At 38.1% G+C, this 21,963-nt stretch overlaps 1 protein-coding gene across 1 annotated transcript in view; it reads right to left on the minus strand.

The window, feature by feature from the left end:
* Positions 1-21,963, minus strand: part of LOC110631655 (serine/threonine-protein kinase BLUS1) — a 97,326-nt gene that overhangs the window by 34,081 nt on the left and 41,282 nt on the right. Inside the window, 7 exon segments of the mRNA XM_058128986.1 lie at positions 6,705-6,770; positions 6,867-7,037; positions 7,115-7,183; positions 7,652-7,733; positions 8,001-8,045; positions 8,181-8,305; positions 8,561-8,815. Coding sequence (XP_057984969.1) covers positions 6,705-6,770; positions 6,867-7,037; positions 7,115-7,183; positions 7,652-7,733; positions 8,001-8,045; positions 8,181-8,305; positions 8,561-8,815 — 813 coding nt within the window.

Raw genomic sequence — 21,963 nt, forward strand, 5'->3', positions numbered from 1 at the left:
TGAACCCTAAAACCCATTTTCGGCCAGCTAAATGGTTTGAAACCACAGTTTTCATGACTATTTGTTTGAATTCCTCACTAGCTTACCTAGTGAGATGAATTGGATTGTATTCCCTTTCTGGCTGAAGTATTGAGGTGTGTGCCAGTTGAGGACAAATTGAATGAGTACTTATATAATTATGCTAGCTAGCCTTGGTATTCCTCATTAGCCTTTGGCTAGTGGGATGAATTGGATATTGGAGTCATGATTAAGCTATGTGATTTTTCAAATTTTATTTTGTGATTATGGAATGGAATTTGGTTTATTTAAGAAATTTTCTGGCTATAAAAATAAAGCATGATTCTATATGTGTTAATATTTAAATTGATTTACCTTGAAAAAAATTATGATTGATTGTTGTATAAATTATTATTTTCTTTAAGTTGTGCACCACTGGGTCTTTGGCTCAGCGATAGCTTTCTATTATTGTCGCAGGTAGAGAGATAGATAAAGCAGCAGAGTAGGTTGCTTGCAACTTGAAGTGACCATCATTTTGGATTTTTATTGGGTATATAGATTATACCGTTGTAAATTTTATTTTAATGTATATGTCACTATATGTATGTACATTAAACTCGAGCAGCTGTATAATAAATTTTGTAAATTATTTTTGATTTGTGTAAGTGTTGTAATATAAATCTTTTATTTTGTTTAATGAAATGCTCAGTTTATTTGAAATATTTTTTATTATGAATTGCTTGAGATGGTGTTGAATTGAGAATAAATTGTGATAAGAATACTAGAGTTGGATTTTAATTGTATACTGGGAGTGTTTTTATAGGTTTTTGAAAAACTGCTTTTTCAAATTATAAACGGCACTCTGCCGAATTTTCTGTAATATTTGCGGAGATTTTTAATTAATTAAAAATTAGATTTATGACTTAACTTCAATTAAAGGTTTTTAATACCTATTCAAAAGTATCCACCACTTTAAAAAGAAATGGAAATTGATTTAAAATCCCTAATAGTATATTTAATAGGTTATTGGTAGGTAAAGTTTGATAATTTATTAAGTATACTATGAGATCATGTTATGCCTTATGTAAGGATAAGGTGTGACATATTTTAGTGGTATCAGAGCTAGTTTTTAAAGCATATTTTGAACTGTGAAATTGAATATTTTTCTTTGATAAGTACAACTGCTCAATGTCATTGTCTGATACGTACTGTGTATTACATTATGAATATGAACTGATCGAGGGAAATTTCTTTGTGTTGTTTGTTCAGGAGGTAGAATACCCTCTAACTGACGATGGAAGAAGGGGATCGCTTAATTGAGCAATCAGTTGAAGCTGAAGCACAAGAGGAAGTCCTAGCTCTTCAGAATGTGAGTGGGTCAGCCACTTCAGCTCCTCCATTGTCACAATTTCCTACTCAGTTTACTCAGAAGATGGCTGCACTATTTCAATAAATAGCTAGAAACATGCCTACCCAAGCCCCAATGCAAACACCAGTAGTGCAACCGTAGCCTCCAGTCAGGCAATATGACAAGTTGATTAAGTATGGTGCTACTGAATTTAAGGGTACAGTGGACCCATTAGAAGCATAGCAATGGTTGGAGAGAATGGAAAGAGTGTTTAAGAAGCTGCACTGCACAGAAGAGTTGAAGTTTGAGTGCTCAATTTAACTTCTACAGGGGGATGCATATGACTGGTGGAAAACCATCCTCCATAGTTTGGTGGAACCCCCGGTATTGACATGGGATGACTTTCTCAGAGAGTTCAGACAGAAATATATCCCGGATGCGTATGTGGATATGAAGCTACAGGAATTCTTAAGATTGAAACAGGAGAGCAGAATAGTGGCAGAGTATGAAAGGGAATTTTCCTGCCTGAGACACTATGCTGGGAGTCTACTTACTACTAGTAGAGAAAGATGCAAAAGGTTTGAAGCCGGCTTGAAACCCAGTTTGAGAATGCAAGTAGTGGGGTTCAAACATGAAAACTTCTCTGAACTCATATCACAAGCACTGGAGCTAGAGAGGATTGAATCAGAAGGGGCACCTGAGAAAGAAAAGACAAAAAAAGAGAAGAGTGGGAAGCCAGTGGATCAGAATTCCAATGGCAATACTGGAAAGAGAAAGAACTTCAAAGGACAGAGCAGTAGAATGTCTGGTAGAGAGAGATTTTCAGGACAGAGACCCCCTCGATCTGATCAGAAGACGATCAGAAGTTCTTTCCCTCCACATCCTTGTGAGACTTGTGGTAGAAACCATGGTGGGGTATGCTACAAGGCTATCAGTGCTTGTTATAACTGCGGTGGTACAGGACATTTTGAGAAGGATTGCACTAGCCCCTGGGTATATAGATTATACCCTTATAAATTTTATTTTGATGTATATGTCACTGTATGTATGTACATTAGACGCGAGTAGTTATATAATAAATTTTGTAAATTATTTTTGATTTGTGTAAGTGTTGTAATATAAATCTTTTATTTTATTTAATGAAATGCTCAGTTTATTTGAAATATTTTTTTATTATGAATTGTTTGAAATGGTGTTGAATTGAGAATGGATTGTGATAAGAATATTGGAGTTGGATTTTAATTGTATATTGGGAGTACTTTTATAGGTTTTTGAAGAACTGTTTTTTAAAATTATAAACGGCACTCTGCCAAATTTTCTGTAATATTTGTAGAGATTTTTAATTAATTAAAAATTAGATTTATGACTTAACTTCAATTAAAGGTTTTTAATACCTGTTCAAAAGTATCCACCACTTTAAAAAGAAATGGAAATTGATTTAAAATCTTTAGTAATATATTTAATGTGTTATCAGAAGGCGAAGTTCAGTAATTCATTAGGTATACTACGGGATCATATTATGCCTTATGTAAGAATAAGGTGTGACATATTTTAGTGGTATCAGAACTAGTTTTTAAAGCATATTTTGAACTGTGAAATTGAATATTTTTCTTTGATAAGTACAACTGCTCAATGTTATTGTTTAATACATACTGTGTATTACATTATGAATATGAACTGACGAAGGGAAATCTCTTTGTGTTGTTTGTTCAGGAGGTAGAATACCCTCTAACTGATGATGGAAGAAGGGGATCACTCAGTTGAGCAATCAGTTGAAGCTGAGGCATAAGAGGAAGCCCCAGCTCTTAAGAATGTGAGTGGCTCAGCCACTCCAGCTCCTCCAATGCTGCAATTTTCTGCTCAGTTTACTCAGCAGATGGTTGCACTATTTTAACAAATGGCTGGAAACATGCCTACCCAAGCCCCAATGCAAACACCAGTAGTGCAACCGCAGCCTCCAGTCAGGCAATATGACAAGTTGATTAAGTATGGTGCTCCTGAATTTAAGGGTCCAGTGGACCCATTAGAAGCAGAGCAGTGGTTGGAGAGAATGGAAAGGGTGTTTAAGAAGCTACACTGCACAGAAGAGTTGAAGTTTGAGTGCTCAATTTCACTTCTACAAGGGGATGCGTATGACTGGTGGAAAACCATCCCCCATAGTTTGGTGGAACCCCCGGTATTGACATGGGATGACTTCCTCAGAGAGTTCAGACAGAAATATGTCCCGGATGCGTATGTGGATATGAAGCTGCAGGAATTCTTAAGTTTGAAATAGGGGAGCAGAACAGTGGTAGAGTATGAAAGGGAATTTTCCCGCCTGAGTCACTAGACTGGGAATCTACTTACTACTAGTGGAGAAAGATGTAAAAGGTTTGAAGCCAGCTTAAAGCCCAGTTTGAGAATGCAAGTAGTGGGGTTCAGACATGAAAACTTCTCTAAACTCATATCACAAGCACTGGAGCTAGATAGGATTGAATCAGAAGGGGCACCTGAGAAAGAAAAGATAAAAAAAGAGAAGAGTGGGAAGCCAGTGGATCAGAGTTCCAGTGGCAATACTGGAAAGAGAAAGAACTTCGGAGGATAGAGCAATAGGAAGTCTGGTAGAGGGAGATTATTGGGACAGAGATCCCCTCGATCTGATCAGCAGACGATCAAAAGTTCTTTCCCTCCACATCCCTATGAGCCTTGTGGTAGAAACCATGGTGGAGTATGCTACAAGGCTATCGGTGCTTGTTATAACTGCGGTGGTATGGGACATTTTGAGAAGGATTGCACCAGCTGGGTATATAGATTATACCCTTGTAAATTTTATTTTGATGTATATGTCAATGTATGTATATATATTAGACTCGAGTAGTTATATAATAAATTTTGTAAATTATTTTTTATTTGTGTAAGTGTTGTAATATAAATCTTTTATTTTGTTTAATGAAATGCTCAGTTTAATTGAAATATTTTTTATTATGAATTGCTTAAAAGGGGGGACAGAGGGAAAAAAAAAAAAGGGAAAGGAGGGAAAAAAGAGAGAGAGGAAAGATTCAGAAATATTCAGGGTTATTTAGAGGTACCTTAGAGCTATAAAAAAAAATTTAGAGATATTCAGAAACTCTTTTAGTTCTTCCTTATTTCTTTTCTTTTCTTTTATTCAAGAAGATTTTCATGCAAGATTTTTTGAAGGTTGGTTTTTGTTGTTTTCTTTTCAAGATCTATGCCATGTAATATTTAATTTTATACTCTTTGTCTTTTAATTTATCTTGTATGTTCATGTGAATTATGTAATCATATTTAATTTGAGGGCATACACAACTCTGTACATATTCAGTTTTCTATCTCTTATATTTTTATTATTTTTTGTTATTTTTTGAATCTGTAAAAATTTTAGAAAAATTATATTCATATTCTTCACGAAATTCTATTAATTTTAGGCTCAAGAATCACTAAAAAAAGTTTTGTATTTTATAAGTTATGGCTATTTGAAATTAGGGATCTTGTAAAATCCAATTTGTAGTATACTCGAATTGTAAAGCCATATCTCTCTTGTTTCTTAATAATTTTATGTGAATCTGGTATCTAAAATTAATTTCAGAATCTTATGAATCTTTTTCGATTGGTTTTGCATTTATATCTATTGTGGTTAATGAGTTATGAATTTTACAAAAAAGTAGTACGATTCTATCATTTAGAAAAGTTATGATTTATGTAGACCATTTGGCTAGAGTTTTGTTTGGTTTATAAATTTTATGATCTTCTATGATATGTTGGCTATCTTCTGTAAATTTTTCATGATTTTTAGGCATGTCTAACTATTTTTCAAAATCAAATTTCTTACTACTGTTAATCTGCCAAAATCTGAAAATTGTATATTTATGCATGTTCTTGTGTGTTATTGGGTTCTAATTGATATTTGATCTATTTTTCTGTGTTCTTTTAATTTAAGAGGTGTTATGAAGTGTTTGGATCATGTTAGGAGAATTAGACCATTAGTTAGTTGTAGTTGATTAGGAATTTTAACCCTTTTAGGAGACTATAGTTAGAATCCAATGTGAATTGTTATTAGTATTTTCTTTTTTTCTTTAGTTTCTTTATTTTTTTTATTACAAACAAATTTGATAAGTAGCCCTAAGGTAAGTACAAAAAAGGGCATTTGCATGGAGTTTACATGGAGCTAAACGAGAATAAGCCAGGGATATTATTGCCATGCTAGAAAAGAAGACCATTTTTTAAGGGTAGCTTGCCCCAATGGCAACTACAATTACTAAGAAGTAAGTAATCCTAAATTTCTAGAATAACCATTGGCATGAAATTGTAGTAATAATAAGATTTTTATTTGGTAAATTAAAATTAATTTTTTTTTTTAATTTAACTGACTTTTGCATGTAATTAATTTAAATAAATACTTTATAAATTAAAATTAATCTTGTTTGTTAATTAAACTAATATTGGCATGTAAAATAAATTTAATTTAATACTTGGTAATTGTAAAATAAATTTACATGTTAGAAATCTTTATTAGGTTGTGATTGTTTGGGCCTTATGTGATATTAGAATAAATTACACATGCATATGATTAATTTAGTTTAATTATCCTTATGGCAACTTGGTGAAAAATTAATTAATTAGGTTAAATAGAAACTTAGAGTTATTTGAAATTGAATTTGTTTGTAAATTAAATTCTCAATAATGAATTAATTTTAGTTATCTAGTAAATATTATTTAAATAATTAGCAATTCTATAGATAAGAATTACTTGCGCATGAAAATTGTTTGTAAACAACAACCCTTTTGTGAATTACTTGCATGTGTATGATTAGAATTGCATTTTTAGGATAAAATTTAATAGAGGAATAATAAACAATACTTCTAGAAACATTAGTAGAGAACTGGCACTCGAATTAATGAGGTTAGACTAGGCGTAAAGGGTGCCTAACACCTTCTCCTTACGTACCCACTATCCCGAACCTAGATATTGGGCTATGTTAATGATGGTTGTGGAAACTCTGCAAGGAGTTAGTTGCCATCCACGACCATCAGAAGAAACACTGAATATGTTCCAGTTATTACCCGGGTGGTGATTCCTGTTTATCTATGCCTTTGTGGCATAAATTCTTAGTACGGTGGTAGTATTATGGGAAGACGGTATTACCGGTGGTTTGATTCTATTAGAATTGTATAAATTGCATGTCTAAGAAATGTTGTCTAAGGAGGTGATACTCAAGTAAGAACATTGTGACTCCAACATCTTTGGCATTACCTGGTACATTTTATATAATTTTAGTGGATGATATTTTGTCTCACGACCTTCCTTCTTACAAGCACCATGTTCTTAAGAATTTTAAATAACTAAAATAAAGAGCATCACCTGCGATAATTGCTCTTTGTCCCCATGTACAGCTTTGTTTTGTGCTAGGAATTCAGAATCTTTCTCCTGAGCAAAGAACGCAAATCAGAAGATAAAGAATAAATCGATGCCAACTGCCTAAGTGACATGGAGACTGAACCAAACTTATGTGGTAGATTAGACCTTCAGCATCTTAAAACGATCTCCAGGTGGAAGAAGGCCATCAAGAATTGTCCGAGCAAAAAATTCATTTGACCGTGAATGCATAAAGAAACGATGCTTCAAAAGCTTCTCTTAGGAGGGATGTTTCTTTGGATCCTTGACCAAGCAAGCAGCCACTATTTCCTTAAATGACTACAAAGGAAATCCACTTTCAGAACTTCACATCGAATTTGTCATATTGCATGATGCTGCAGGCAGATTGTACATACCTTTGAAAACTTCTTGTCTCTTTCATAGTCGAGACCAAGTGGTGCATTTTGTAAGGTCATCAGTAACACCTGGAAAAAAAAGTGTAAAATTAAAAAATAAGCATACTAAAAGGAAATAAAAGAGTTTTAGCAGAAGGGCAGAGACTTCTAAAGTATCCATAATTAATGAAGTCATGACCTTAGACAATATAGGATGATAGGTGATCATCACTACCCACCATTCTACTGCTTGAGCAGGGTCCTAAGAGGTGTGATCTGGACAAAGCCCTCCCCCTCATCCTTAAGATGATGGCATGTGTGCCCTTAAGTAAAAAATTTTAAAGAAAAAACACTCCAGTAAATTACAGAAACTCCCCTTTTGGTATCCTCAAATTACATGGATTTCTCTTCTAATTTGAATAATCTCTGCAAGAGTCAAATTTTAGTAATACAATCTGTTTTTTTTCTTATTATTATAAACAATAATTCTAGTTGCTGTTTTAGCAGTCACAAATTGCTATTTTGGGTGCATCAATACCAGTTAAGGGGAAAGATTACCTTCATTGGTGGATACTTGGAAAATGGAGCATGACCATTAGCAAGTTCTAGAGCTGTAATTCCAAATAACCAAATGCCTGCTCTGTTTATATGATTGAAAGGACAAGATTAACTTCTTGAAGGGCAACATTTGCAAAACTTTAAATTCTTAAGAACTCAGCATTCCGCTTCAGTTTTTGCCACAAGTGGAATTAAAACACTTATAGCTGAGGGAATACCTGAAAATTACTTAGCTTAGCAAGAAAAATCAAAGAATAAACTAAAAATCAAGAAAACTGTAGATATTGGTTGTTATTAGTTCAAAATATAGTTAGAAATGAGTCCTATTGTGAATGAATGGCCCACTTACTTAAAGTCATATCCATGCAATTGCTGCATCACTTCAGGAGCCATCCTATGAAAGGGGTTAAAATTGATCGATAAAAAAACAAGTTGTCAGTAACAACCAAGAGTTTAAAATCAGAAATGAACAGATCAACAACTGATTAAATTTGAAGAATTAAATGGCAAGAATGTTATGGTAAGGTACCAGCATGGAGTTCCAACAAATGTAGTTCTTGAACGTTGTCTATCGCCAGTATCAAATATACTTGCTGAAACTCCGAAATCTCCCAACTTAACTGCACCCTTAGAGTCAATTAATATATTTCCAGCCTGCAGATAGCAGTTTAAAAATGTGAGATTAAGTATAAATCAAGCAGGAAAAAAGAAAGCACCAAGAACAATCTTTCAGCATTTCACAGCTGTCTGCAAAAATCACATATGCACAAAAATCAACAATTCTCTAGTGAATATGGGCATGGAAATTAAACAACTAGAAGTACAGACTAAAGAGCTTATCTTAATCTTAGATATCAGCCAAGGAAAAGAGAATTTAGGGACCAAAACCACCAAAACTTAATGGGATACCTTTACATCCCTATGAATGTGTCCTTGGGTGTGAAGATAAGCCAGAGCTTTGAGTATTTCATACAACACAGTAGCAATAACGGGCTGCTCAAAACCCTCTGGACAAACAGACTTCAATATGTGAAAACAGGATCCACCAGCCATGAAAGGCATCACAATCCATAGACTGCTACCAGAAATGAAAGAGCAATGTGCCCTCAACAAATTTGGATGACTTATCAAGCTCATGGTGTGTACTTCTCGACGAATATTGTCCTGCAAATTGTTGACCCCGTGTAGCTCAAAATGAGCATTGATTTTGATGATAACAAAACTTAAAGAGAATCTATCTAACCTAACCTTAAAGTGATGTGTAGATTCTTTGTCTTATGCATAAAGAACCTTTGAAGTTGTATCTAAGGAGAAAGGATACTCAAAGGTATTTCAAGACAAATCCAAAATGAGAAAAAGGCTATGGAAATCAAGACTCAAAGCAAAGGTATGAAAAGCATAGTGTTAGAGTCTTAGGTCTTTTTGTGAAAAAGAATAGATGAGAATTTAGTCATATGGAGCTAAAAAATGAAAATTTATTTTCTGATTACTTTTTCTCATCATAACCTTGAACACAACTGTCGACACCATATTTTGGCCGATCCCTAGAATCAATAAAAATTGAACAGCTAATCACGTTTCCGATCCCTCTTTGATAGACGGTCACATTTCCGATTCTCTCCTCACAAAGAATTGAATTAATGCTGAGTCCTCATATTCATCAGGGCCTCGCCGATCTCTCAAATCATTTACCGACCTCTCAAACCCGTTGTCAAATTTCCGGACCTGTCAAGTATATTCCTGATCTCTAAGATGAACTGGCACTAGATCTTTTCCTACCAGTTTTATTGCCGACCTCCTTTCCGAAAGTTTAACAGTTAAAGTTTGGGTTTGGTTTAATGAGGGTTCCGATCTTAAGTGTTCGAGTTAAATTTTCAATCAAGTTCCGTTCAGCATTTCCTCCCTACCGATCTCATGCTTAAAGTGCTTTCCGATCTCTCATACTTAGATTAATAATCACATTTAGTTTTTGTTTTGTTGTGCTCATGCAATCAAATACTTAGGCAATTCAAAGATTTTCCAATCACATCCATTCATTGAGCAAAGAGGCATTTCATTTCATGTCATAATTTGTACAAGTTATTCGGCTGGGGGATCGCCCCCAGCCTGATTTACATTCTGCTCACTCTCTCTCTCTTCCTCGCCCTCCTCCTCACTATCTTCACCATCGCCCCCGGGAGCCAGGTCGTCCATCCAAGAGAAGTCCTCTTCAGGATAGCGCTTTTTAAGTTCGGCCAAGAGATCCTTATGCGCATTCACATAGGCTCCGGCTATCCCTGTCACCATCTCTTCATCTTTCGCCTTAAGCTCCTCGTCTTTCTCCTTAAGCTCTTCGATGAGTTGGGCGACCTGAGCGGCTTCGTTGGCCTGAAGTGCCTGGACTTCTCTGAGAGCCCGTTCACTTTCAGCCAAGTCACGAGACCTCTCGGCCAGCTGGTCTTCATGGTACTTCGCCCGTCCCTCGACTTGAGATATATAATCCCGAGCGGATGAGAGTTGGGATCGGAGGGAAGCCAATTCCTGATTTTTCTTCCCGACCTCCTTACCCAGACGTTGAATCTTTTCCCGAATCATGGTCTGGTTCACCAGACACTCCACATTCAAGCTCATGGTTCGAGTCAAGATATCATCGAGACCATTCAGGATAGCTGTCCGATCCTCTTGAAAGAAGATGGTAGATCCCGTGACTTTGGCAAAATCGGGTTCTCCCTAACGATCGGTTATTCTTCAAGCGATCGGTCAAGATTCTGGCGCCACGAGAAGAGGTCCTCCCAGAAGATTGAGAAGGCTCCCTTTCCGTGCTTGGAATGACTGAGATAGGCGGGGGCTGTTCTTCCGATCTAGGAGGAGATCTGACAGCCTCAATGGTCGGCGGACCCGAAGGTTGAGACGGGTCTCTTTGCATCTCCCGTGTTCGTGGCCAGGGTGTTTGAAGACGTTCGAACGCTTCATCTCCTTTACTTTCCGAAGATCTCTTTGTCCTTCTTCCGCTTCCTAGAACCCTCACCACCCGCCATACCGCATGTAAAAGAGGTTAGTGAGATCGCTAAGGTCCCGAGGATCGAGATATAGAAAATACCAATGCCGAGGTCGAGAGCGGAAGTTCGCGATCTCGGCGGTGATCGATTGCATGGTCCAATGGTGCGATTCGCGATCACCGCATTTGGACAGAATATTTTAGAGTGGTGGCACGACTTTTCACTCCATCACTATCAAGCTTTCCTCTTGACTCGTGGTAAAGTGCTTGAGCGAGGCCCTTGGTACCACCACTACGAGGAAAGTCCTCAAAGCGGCTCGGATCTTTACTCCTCGGAATGAAGAACCGGTTCTTCCAATTCTTAAGGGATGAGGCGGTCGGAAAAGAGTCCGCAACGAGGCTTCGCCTAAAAGAACCGATGTTCGTCATCCTTTCGGCGAGTTAGTCCATGTAGCTCGGCGAACACACCTTAGCCGTAGGTCTGATTCCCTTAGCTCGGCATAGACCTCGGAAAGCAACCAAGATCCGCCACGAGTTGGGGTGGATTTGAACAATGGATATTCGGTGAAATTTTAGGACCTCCTTATAGAAATCGGCTAGAGGAACCTCGGGCCGGCCTTTAATCGTTCTTCGTACACCATGACCATGTCATCCTCTTCAAAAGAGTGATCGACACGAAGATCGCCATGGCACTTGATCACTCATATGAATCGGGACAAATATTGTATTCTTGAACAAGCGATTGCGGTCGGTTCCCGAAGAACCGATGGAAGCTCGTCTATAGGAAGGGTCTCTCCTTGAAGGTGGTGCAAGCCTTGATGGTATGACCCGACCAGGCACAGGCGAGACCCTAGGGGGTTTAGGTTGCACTGGGCCCGATCGCCTCTTCTTCATCGACGATGACCATGAGAACTGAATAGAAGGAGGGCTCGCGCTCTCGACCTTCTGCACCTCTCATTTTCAAGAAAAACAAAGAACTTAAACTAAAAAGAGGATTAAAGCCCTTACCGAGTCCGATCGGCGTCGGGAGAAAATGAGAGAACTTGAAGTTGTGAGCGAGGATTGAAAATGGAATGAGAGAACAAGCGGCTAACCCTCCCTATTTATACTAGTCCGAGCATTTAATGCTCGCGAGGTTCTAGGCAAGCATCGATTGGTGGGACTCGACAAATTTTCGACACTTCTCTCAAATATCCGAATGTTCAGAGATCGGTTAATTGGAGATCGGCATAATAAGTTAAATATTTTGAATAAAGGATCAGTTAAGTGTCATTCAGGTAAAGAACCAGATCGGATAACCACATTAGAGATCGGAAAATAATCAATGCAAAAATAATAAGATGATAACCGACAAAATAAAGTCTTTATTTTCAAAAGTTCGGATTACATCATTTGGGCGATCTCTAGGGATCGGATTACACTAACATTGGATCACATCATTTCTGTGATCTCTAGAGATCGGATTGCATTGAAGATAAAATACATCATTTGGGCGATCTCTAGGGATCAGACTACAATAAAGGTCTAACTACATCATTTGGGCAATCTCTAGAGATCTGATTACATTTCAGGATTACATCATTTGGGCGATCTCTAGAGACCGGTGGAACATCCTATCTAAAAGGCCTATGTCAAAGCCTAGTCTTGTGGCTGAATCAAAAGATGTGTTTGATCAGGAGACCGGCTATTGACATCGGACAGATGTACAGCTCAGATGGGGTGATTATGACTCCCATGAAGATGAGAGACATCGTCACCGATGTTACCACTCGAAACCGACCCGCTGTCGGAACACCCAATGTGGAGGAAAGACGCTGTCGGAACACCCAATGCGGTGAGAAGACGAATGAACTCAGTTGAGCGACTCAAGATCGGTACAACTGAGGTGCACAATCTGGTCGGTCAAATCGGTTCTCTCACCATCATAAGTTAAGGTCATGCGATCACCGGATCATAAATTTTCATCGGTGAGTAAAGGAGTCCATCGGAAAAGATCAAAGCCACGATTATAGCGAACTTCCACGGGCGGCTAGAAACAGGAAAGTAAGAAAAGAAGAGAGGAAAGTCGATGAAGAAAATGTCTCGTCAGCGGTATATATAGGGGAAATGGGCATTTAATGTTGGCGGAAAAGCAGCGGGCCTTGAGAATCGAGATGCAATTAATGCTTGGACCGAATCGGACTAATCAAAGGATAAAAGAGATCGGAGATAGGAGATCGGCATGAGAGATCGGAATAGGAGCTAGGGAGGGATCGGAAGACAAAAAGAATAAGACAAATCCCAATAACCGTCGTCGAGAATCGGTAGAGGTAGTTAAAGCGTGGCGACGAGATCTCCACCGCACGCCTAAGAATCGCACGCAATCTTGACAGTGCCGTGGTATGTCATGCGATCCTGTACATCCCAATCTCCACCGTTGATCTCACTTGTAAGGATGAATCCGAACCCTTGGATCAAAAGAGAAGACGACAATACCAGCGTTTTCACTCTTAGCCCTCAGTTGTTCCGACAAGAGGATTCAAGACCGTCAGTTAAAAGAGGAAAAGGACAAATATTCGGGAAGCGATCTCACCATTCGTTCTAATTCTCTTTAATTCCTGAACATCCGATCATGTACTTCAAAATCTTGACCCTCCATCTCCTCAAAATAAATCCCGACCCTTCATGGGAGCACCGATTCCTATAAATACTGCATGAAAAAGCTGCTCAAAGAGGGACAAAAATATAGACAAGAGGTCGCTATTATCGTGGAGGAACTCAAACTTCATTCGATTTGTTACTCTGCTGTTTTGTAGTAATCAAAAGACTTTTGAAACTAGTTTTTGAGTGTTTTCTTGGAAGGATTGTGAATACTGGAACTCTACATTTCCAGTTTGTTCATTATCCGTCATACTCGCCCTCTTTGCTTTCTTTTCTTCTCGCTCAAACTCAACTTCCTTCCACCGTTCTTACCCTGTTACCTTTTAGCTAAAGCATCTCTGGTTTCACGATAGACATCAACTCTCAGCTGGTTAATCCGCCATCTTCATCACTATTTACCACCTCATATTTATTTCAATGCATTTGGCTCCTCACAGACATCAACTCTCAGCCGATCAATCCGCCATCTTCATCACTATTTACCACCTCGCTTATTTCAATATATTTGGCTCCTCACGGTAAGAGTTCAAATTATCGTTTTATTAAGTATTTGCGTTTACTTTTCGCACTTTCTTTGTTCTCTTTACGCACGCGTTTGCTCTTAGTTTATTCTTAGCGAAAAATCTCAAAGAACGTTACTCTCGAATTATCTCTTTAGTGATCGGTCCATCATTTCACAATTTTCGTTATTTCAATACGAGCTTTTAGCTCCTAGTAGCGTGTAAGTGGTCGTGCAAAATATAGGTATCTCAACTTAAGGGCCTCTTTTACAAGAGAAAGTTTGAATGACACGTCAGAAAATAGCCAAACTATTAGGGTGACGTGAACGGAATCCGGCAAGATACCATGAAGAGGAATAAAACCAAAATAAACTAGACAGTAATGCATCGGACATTAATAGGTATGCGTGAAATGACTACATGGAAGGTCGGTAAATCAAGTTTAGTATTACCCATTTAGTCATAGGGTATCAAGAAACCTAACCTCCAAGATTTTTGAATGCCGAAACCTTAGTTTTAGGTTCTTCCGACATGTAGCTGAAATTGAAATTGAGATCGGCAAAGCCCCTCCTGTGCTCCTGCTAATCCGAAAGAGATCGGAGGAGAGTTCTTATCCTGGTCTCACTTAAAATACTTAAAAGAGGTCGGAGGAGAGTTCTTATCCGACCTCAATTCAAAATTTTTAATAAATATTTAAAAGAGATCGGAGGAGAGTTCTTATCAGGTTTCACTTAAAATTTTAATAAATAGAGATTGGAGGAGAGTTCTTATCCTGTCTCGACTTAAAATTTTAATAAATACTTAAAAGAGGTCGGAGGAGAGTTCTTATCCGATCCCAAATTAAAATCTCTAATAAATATTTAATAGGGATCGGAAGAGAGTCCTTATCCGATCCCCAACCAAAATTCTAATAGAAGATTGGAGGAGAGTTCTTATCCGATCTTCTAAATTAAACCTTAAATAAAACATTCCTTTTAAGTAAAATTAACATGCAAAAGTAATTCACTAAGGTTGTCTCATTTACTTATGTATCTGGGTGATCCTGATCGGTGAAAAATCAAACATTCCTTTTACCAAAAGGACTAACATTCCCATCCGAGCCCTTCTAACTAATTTATAAAGGACACAAAATTAAATCTACCTACCCTTATTAAGGGACGAGGTGGGGTGCCTAACACCTTCCCCACCCGTTTACGGACCCCGAACTTAGAATCTCTGTCTTGAAGTGGTTCCATTCTTTATTCATCTTCTCAAATGGTTTTCTTTAGTTCCCCTCAAAACTAAGGTGGCGACTCCTCACTCTTTCCCACTTCGGTGAGTGATCGTCCGGGCGACCGCAAAATCCCATTGCGACAGCTTGGCGACTCCACTGGGGATTATACCGACTTAACCCCGGTCTAGTGGTCCAAAATTAGGTTTAATTTTTGTCCGATCAAATTATAGTTAGATGGGCTCACTCGGCGTTGTCTTATATGTTAATTATTATTGCTGCTAACTATTTTGTTTTGCCTGTTCTATCTCCTCTGATTGCTCTTCATTTCAAAGAAAAAGAAAAGAAGAAAAAAATGGAAAAATAAAATCCCCCTGAATTGGGAAGAGGTAAAAGTGTCCCTTCACACACTGAACACTTACACAATGTCCTCACACACTATGGTCCTAACCCGGGCTTTCTTACCCTTTTAGGAAAATAGGAGGTCATGTAGCGGTGCAGTGGGTTTTACCCCGTTAGTATCCGTGAAGGCTTCTGCTCAAATTGAAACTTGTTCTATTTACCGTGATACCCGTGGAATTTTCCCGACAATATCATGGGGGTAGAATGGGGCTCTACTATTTACAGTAGGGGCAATTTGGGAACCTGTGGCTATTAGAAAAATTAGATCCTGAGCTAAACCGTCACGATAGCTGAAAGCCGTAGTAAACTGCCTCATAGGATAGAACTATCCAGATAGGTAGCGCTTACCCGGTATCAGGAGTCTCCCTATTATAGGACAAAAAGGGACATGTTTACTCTTACCTTGTTCTGCTTTGATTTCCTTTTGTTCATTTTATAAGGGTAATCTTGAATACTACTGAAACACCTACACATTTTCCTACTTTGATAAATGTGTATGTGTCACCTTGTCAACAGTATGATTCAAAATTACCCCAATTTATCTTGCTAACGAATTTTTTCCACAGGCATCACCAAAATAAGGTCTGTAAAAGGATAAGCATCATTTTTAACATGGCATCCTCGAGTCAGTCGGCAGAGGAAGTTTTTTTTAGACCAGAACAGAATGCTAAACCATTGTTGAACCTATGAGGCGGTTCGGGCCATGGTTTAGCAAAATTGTGAATGAATAGTATGACTCCCGTAGGAACCCCCTCGCTAGGGTTATGCAAAAAATTGAATGCGCCATATGGACAAGTACCATAAATGCGCATTCAATCCAGTCATTCACCGTCGGACTATCGAACGATGCCATGATAAAAGGGATGCAATTATCCCTCTGCAGATTTCGTCTTGGCTCTCAGATGCCATCGTATCCTTTGTCCACACCAGGACCCTTTTAATTTTTAATTCAAAATTCATTGAAAATTTTCCTTTTTACTCCCCCCAGAAAATCAAACATTACTTCAAACAAGGCAAGTCTGACCAAGCACGCGATTCAACCCCAGCGAGTGTACTTAATAAGATCTCGAACAAGAAAACTAATGGAAGATCAGGAACAAGTACAGAACCTACAGGGGCAAGTTTCTGAACTAAAAGACCAGGTTTCAGAACTTATGAAGCTGATGAAGGAGATGTCCCAAAATACGCCAGCTTCAGACCTTAACCTACTATTACCTCCTCCACCACCTCCAACAAATGATCCTCACCAAGCTTCAACTTCTTTTACCGTTCAATCCCCATCCGGACCCGGCCGATCCTTTGTCAATCCGGTCGTCATGACTAATGAACCTCCTTTCTCTTATTATCCAGCCATCCCGAATCTTTGAACCATCCCTTCGGTCCCGAGCCCTCCAATTCATTCGCCCTTCATTTCCCGGTTGGGATCACCTCACACAACAGGAGGATAAATTAAGATGAGAGAAAATGAGAAGCTGTCATCTCTGTAAGAGTGATTTAGAGCTATATAGTGACTGTATATGTATGGCTCATTTGAAGTGGCATCACTAAGATTGGTTCCCGATGTGGTGGTGCCGCCCAAATTCAAGGTCCCCGATTTTGACAAGTATCTGGGAATTCGGACTCGAATTCATTTGGCCACCTATATTGCCAAGATGTCCTCTATGACAGATGATGACAGACTGTTAATCCACTTCTTTCACGATATCCTCTCTGGAACAGCTCTTAGGTGGTGTGTTCAATTAGACAGGAGCAGACTGCGCTCATGGAAGGATTTAGCAGAGTCCTTTTAAGCAAGACAAATTTAATCGCAATGTGGCCCCACAAGAAGGGACCTCGAACTCAGTGCAGAGAGACAGGGAAGGCTTCAAAGAATATGCCCAAAGATGGAGAGAGAAAGCAGCGGAAATATACCCTCCAGTTATTGACAATGAGCTTTGCTCTCTCTTCATTGATACCTTGAAAGCTCCTTATTTCTACTTGATGATCGGGAACACCTCCAACAACTTTGCTAACATTATACAGACTGGGGAGAGAATTGAGGCAAATTTGAGACTAGGGGAGGTTACAGAAGTGGTAAGAGAAAATTCAGTGAAAAGTACGATAAATTCTGAGAAGAAAATGGAAGGGGAGGTGCACAATGTGATGTAACAAGCCTATCAACCATGCCCCCCCACAAAACCCCTACCGTTCTCGATTTTCTTCCCAAAACCTAATGGTAGCCAATTTTCCACCAAAATTTCTTCTTATCCAACCACAATAGGTCCCATAACCAATTGCTTACACTTCACGTCTGCCGACTCAAACAAATTAGTTCATCTAAATCACCCACTTCCCAATCCCGACCCACCACTGCCTATGCCCTTAAGCGAGATTTATTGTTACCTTTTGAGCATAAACCAGATAGTCCCCATACCACTCGACCTTTTACAATCCCTATATCCAATAAGGTGTGATCCAAATGCTCATTGTGAATACTATAGGGGGGGGGGGGGGCAATTGGTCACTCAACATACAATTGTGGAGCTTTCAAAGGTAAGGTACAGTCCCTTATCAGAAATGGGTGGTTGGAGATGGAAAGTGAAAGAGCAATTCCTAATGTTGAAATTAATCCATTGCCTAACCACGAAACTGGTAAAAGAGGCAATGTGCACATAATAGAATGCATAGGAGATGCGTTGGAACCAGAAATGCTGATTGTGCAAATAAAAAGAAATCAAGAGCTTGATACTTGGGGGGCAAAGGATATCCTTATACTTTTCTCTGAGTAATGAATATTTGGTTACCTACACTTGACCACTTTGTCCATGGTGTTAAGTGGTTTGTGAATGGACCTTCTCTCATGATTAAGTATTAGTAAGTTAATCGCGCATTTTTCCAAACTTTCATATCCGATTACTTCTTTTGTTTAGCCTTTTCTTTGCCTAATAAAACCACTTAATTCTCCTCTTGTAACCGCACCATTTCCAACCAATACATAATGATTCAATCAACTATGATATTCATGAAGTTAACTTTGAAGGACCAATAATTGCCCTGAATACTAGTGATTCTGATGAAGGGAAACTATGCCACGCAAGCTAACGAACACGATGGCTAAGAAAAACTGTATCGAGTATGTTTGAAAATGTCACAAGTGCTGTACATATGTTGGCTGGAAAAACGTCCCATGATCGATTGCAATGCGGGGCATCGATGTCATCGGAAGCCTCCGGGGTGATTCATCTTAATTCATCACCTTATCGGCCCCAAATGAACAACGCCATGGAAACTGTAAACAAGAATCTCAAATGAATGATCGAAAAGATGATTGATTAAAGCAACTCCATATTCGTTAGTATATGGCATGGAAGCAGTTTTGCCAATAAAGATGGAAATTCCTTCTCTGTGAATCTTAATGGAGAACAGAGCTAGATGAAATCGAATAGGTCAAAACAAGATTCGAAATCTACCATGGACGGTTATACCAAAGAAGAAAGGCCAGGGTGCTTGAATAAGAATGAACAATCTCGGGAGCTCCAACCAAGAGATCTTATATCGAAGGAAAATACTACAAAATGTGGGACTTGAAAAAAAAAAAAAAAATAAATAAATAAATAAATAAATGAGGGAAAGAGGGTGAAAACCCGAGAGGGTGAAAATTTATAAGGGCGCTCCTAGTAAAATGAGGGAAAGAGGGTGAAAACCCGAGAGGGCGCCTTCTGCAAAATGAGTGAAGGATGAAAACTCGAGAGAGCATCCTGAAAAAGTGAGTTATCGGGATTGAAAACCTCAAAGGATGCGCCTAGCAACATGAAGCCTTATTGAGAATGTAAAACGGAGTCAAAAGGTAGCAAGGGACCATGGCACAAGGATTCTTCTCAGACTATTAGTATTTGGGGCAATAAAGGGTCTAGAAAAGTTAATAAAGGAATTCGTGAGATTTCTCTTTCTTCCAAATTCATATCCTTATTCTTTGTTATTTTAAACCATATTTTTCTCATATTCCATCAGCCCATTTACCTTGGAACATGCGCTGTTAACTTGTTAATGCTTTATTATGAGTTAAGAATTTAAACACAGGTAACTTTATATACATTGCATTGAGAATTATAGGGAATGACTAAGCAGTGAACACACAACCTATTGATATGGGAAGTTGGGACTTGAACAAAAAAGAAGAAGAAGAAGAAGAAGAAGAAGAAAATGTAGGAATGAAAACCCGAAAGGGCGCTCCTAGTAAAATGTGTGAAAGAGGGTGAAAACCAGAGGGCGCTCAGAAATGAGTGAAGGATGAAAACCCAAAGGGCATCCCAAAAAGTGAGCTATCAAAAATAAAAAAAAACAAAAAAAAAAGCTAGGAGTGAAAACCCGAAGGGGCGCTTCTAGTCAAAAGGGCAAAAGGAAAGTGAAAACCCAAGGGCGCTTTTTGAGGAAAGTCAAGAACAGAAAAGGGGCATCCGAAGAAATGAGGTCGTAGGCCAAGTCTTGTAACTCGTCCTCCATTAATCATCGATTTTCGGGATCCTGTTAAGTACACTTCATCGGGGAAGAACTTCTTGTGTCGAGATTAGGTTTGCTTTGTAAGTTGATTTTAATTTCTTGCAATTTACATTTCCACCATCAACCTCTGGTTCCTTGATCTAAGTTGATTTTAATTTTCTGCAATTTAATTTTCTGCTATCAACCTCTGGTTCCTCGATCTAAGTTGATTTTAATTTTCTGCAATTTACATTTCATGCTATCAACCTCTGGTTCCTTGATCTAAGTTGATTTTAATTTCATGCAATTTACATTTCCTGCTATCAACCTCTGGTTCCTTGATCTAAGTTGATTTTAATTTCATGCAATTTTAATTCCTGCTATCAACCTCTGGTTCCTTGATCTAAGTTGATTTTAATTTTCTGCAATTTAATTTTCTGCTATCAACCTCTGGTTCCTCGATCTAAGTTGATTTTAATTTTCTGCAATTTACATTTCATGCTATCAACCTCTGGTTCCTTGATCTAAGTTGATTTTAATTTTCTGCAATTTAATTTTCTGCTATCAACCTCTGGTTCCTCGATCTAAGTTGATTTTAATTTTCTGCAATTTACATTTCATGCTATCAACCTCTGGTTCCTTGATCTAAGTTGATTTTAATTTCATGCAATTTACATTTCCTGCTATCAACCTCTGGTTCCTTGATCTAAGTTGATTTTAATTTCATGCAATTTTAATTCCTGTTATCAACCTCTGGTTCCTTGATCTAAGTTGATTTTAATTTCATGCAATTTACATTTCCTGCTATCAACCTCTGGTTCCTCGATCTAAGTTGATTTTAATTTTCTGCAATTTACATTTCATGCTATCAACCTCTGGTTCCTTGATCTAAGTTGATTTTAATTTCATGCAATTTACATTTCCACCATCAACCTCTGGTTCCTTGATCTAAGTTGATTTTAATTTCCTGCAATTTAAATTTCTGCTATCAACCTCTGGTTCCTTGATCTAAGTTGATTTTAAATTCCTGCAATTTTAATTTCATGCAATCAACCTCTGGTTCCTTGATCTAAGTTGATTTTAATTTCATGCAATTTTAATTCCTGTTATCAACCTCTGGTTCCTTGATCTAAGTTGATTTTAATTTCATGCAATTTACATTTCCTGCTATCAACCTCTGGTTCCTTGATCTAAGTTGATTTTAATTTCATGCAATTTTAATTCTTGTTATCAACCTCCGTTCCTTGATCTAAGTTGATTTTAATTTCATGCAATTTAAATTCTGTTATCAACCTCTGGTTCCTTGATCTAAGTTGATTTCATGCAATTTTAATTTCTGTTATCAACCTCTGGTTTCTAGATCCAAGTTGATTTTGATTTTCGAGGTCATTAACTTAGGTGTGCTTTAGTTCCCTAATTTCGAACACCTAATCGTCCAAAATATGAGTCTGAATCTTTACATAATTCATAAAATGAAATTTTTCCTTTAATAGAAATTATGTAAAGAGGGGCAGCTGTCGACACCATATTTTGGCCGATCCCTAGAATCAATAAAAATTGAACAGCTAATCACGTTTCCGATCCCTCTTTGATAGACGGTCACATTTCCGATTCTCTCCTCACAAAGAATTGAATTAATGCTGAGTCCTCATATTCATCAGGGCCTCGCCGATCTCTCAAATCATTTACCGACCTCTCAAACCCGTTGTCAAATTTCCGGACCTGTCAAGTATATTCCTGATCTCTAAGATGAACTGGCACTAGATCTTTTCCTACCAGTTTTATTGCCGACCTCCTTTCCGAAAGTTTAACAGTTAAAGTTTGGGTTTGGTTTAATGAGGGTTCCGATCTTAAGTGTTCGAGTTAAATTTTCAATCAAGTTCCGCTCAAGATTTCTCCCTACCGATCTCATGCTTAAAGTGCTTTCCGATCTCTCATACTTAGATTAATAATCACATTTAGTTTTTGTTTTGTTGTGCTCATGCAATCAAATACTTAGGCAATTCAAAGATTTTCCAATCACATCCATTCATTGAGCAAAGAGGCATTTCATTTCATGTCATAATTTGTACAAGTTATTCGGCTGGGGGATCGCCCCCAGCCTGATTTACATTCTGCTCACTCT

Source organism: Hevea brasiliensis, chromosome 10 (assembly GCF_030052815.1).
Source record: "Hevea brasiliensis isolate MT/VB/25A 57/8 chromosome 10, ASM3005281v1, whole genome shotgun sequence".
Classification (NCBI taxonomy): Eukaryota; Viridiplantae; Streptophyta; class Magnoliopsida; order Malpighiales; family Euphorbiaceae; genus Hevea; species Hevea brasiliensis.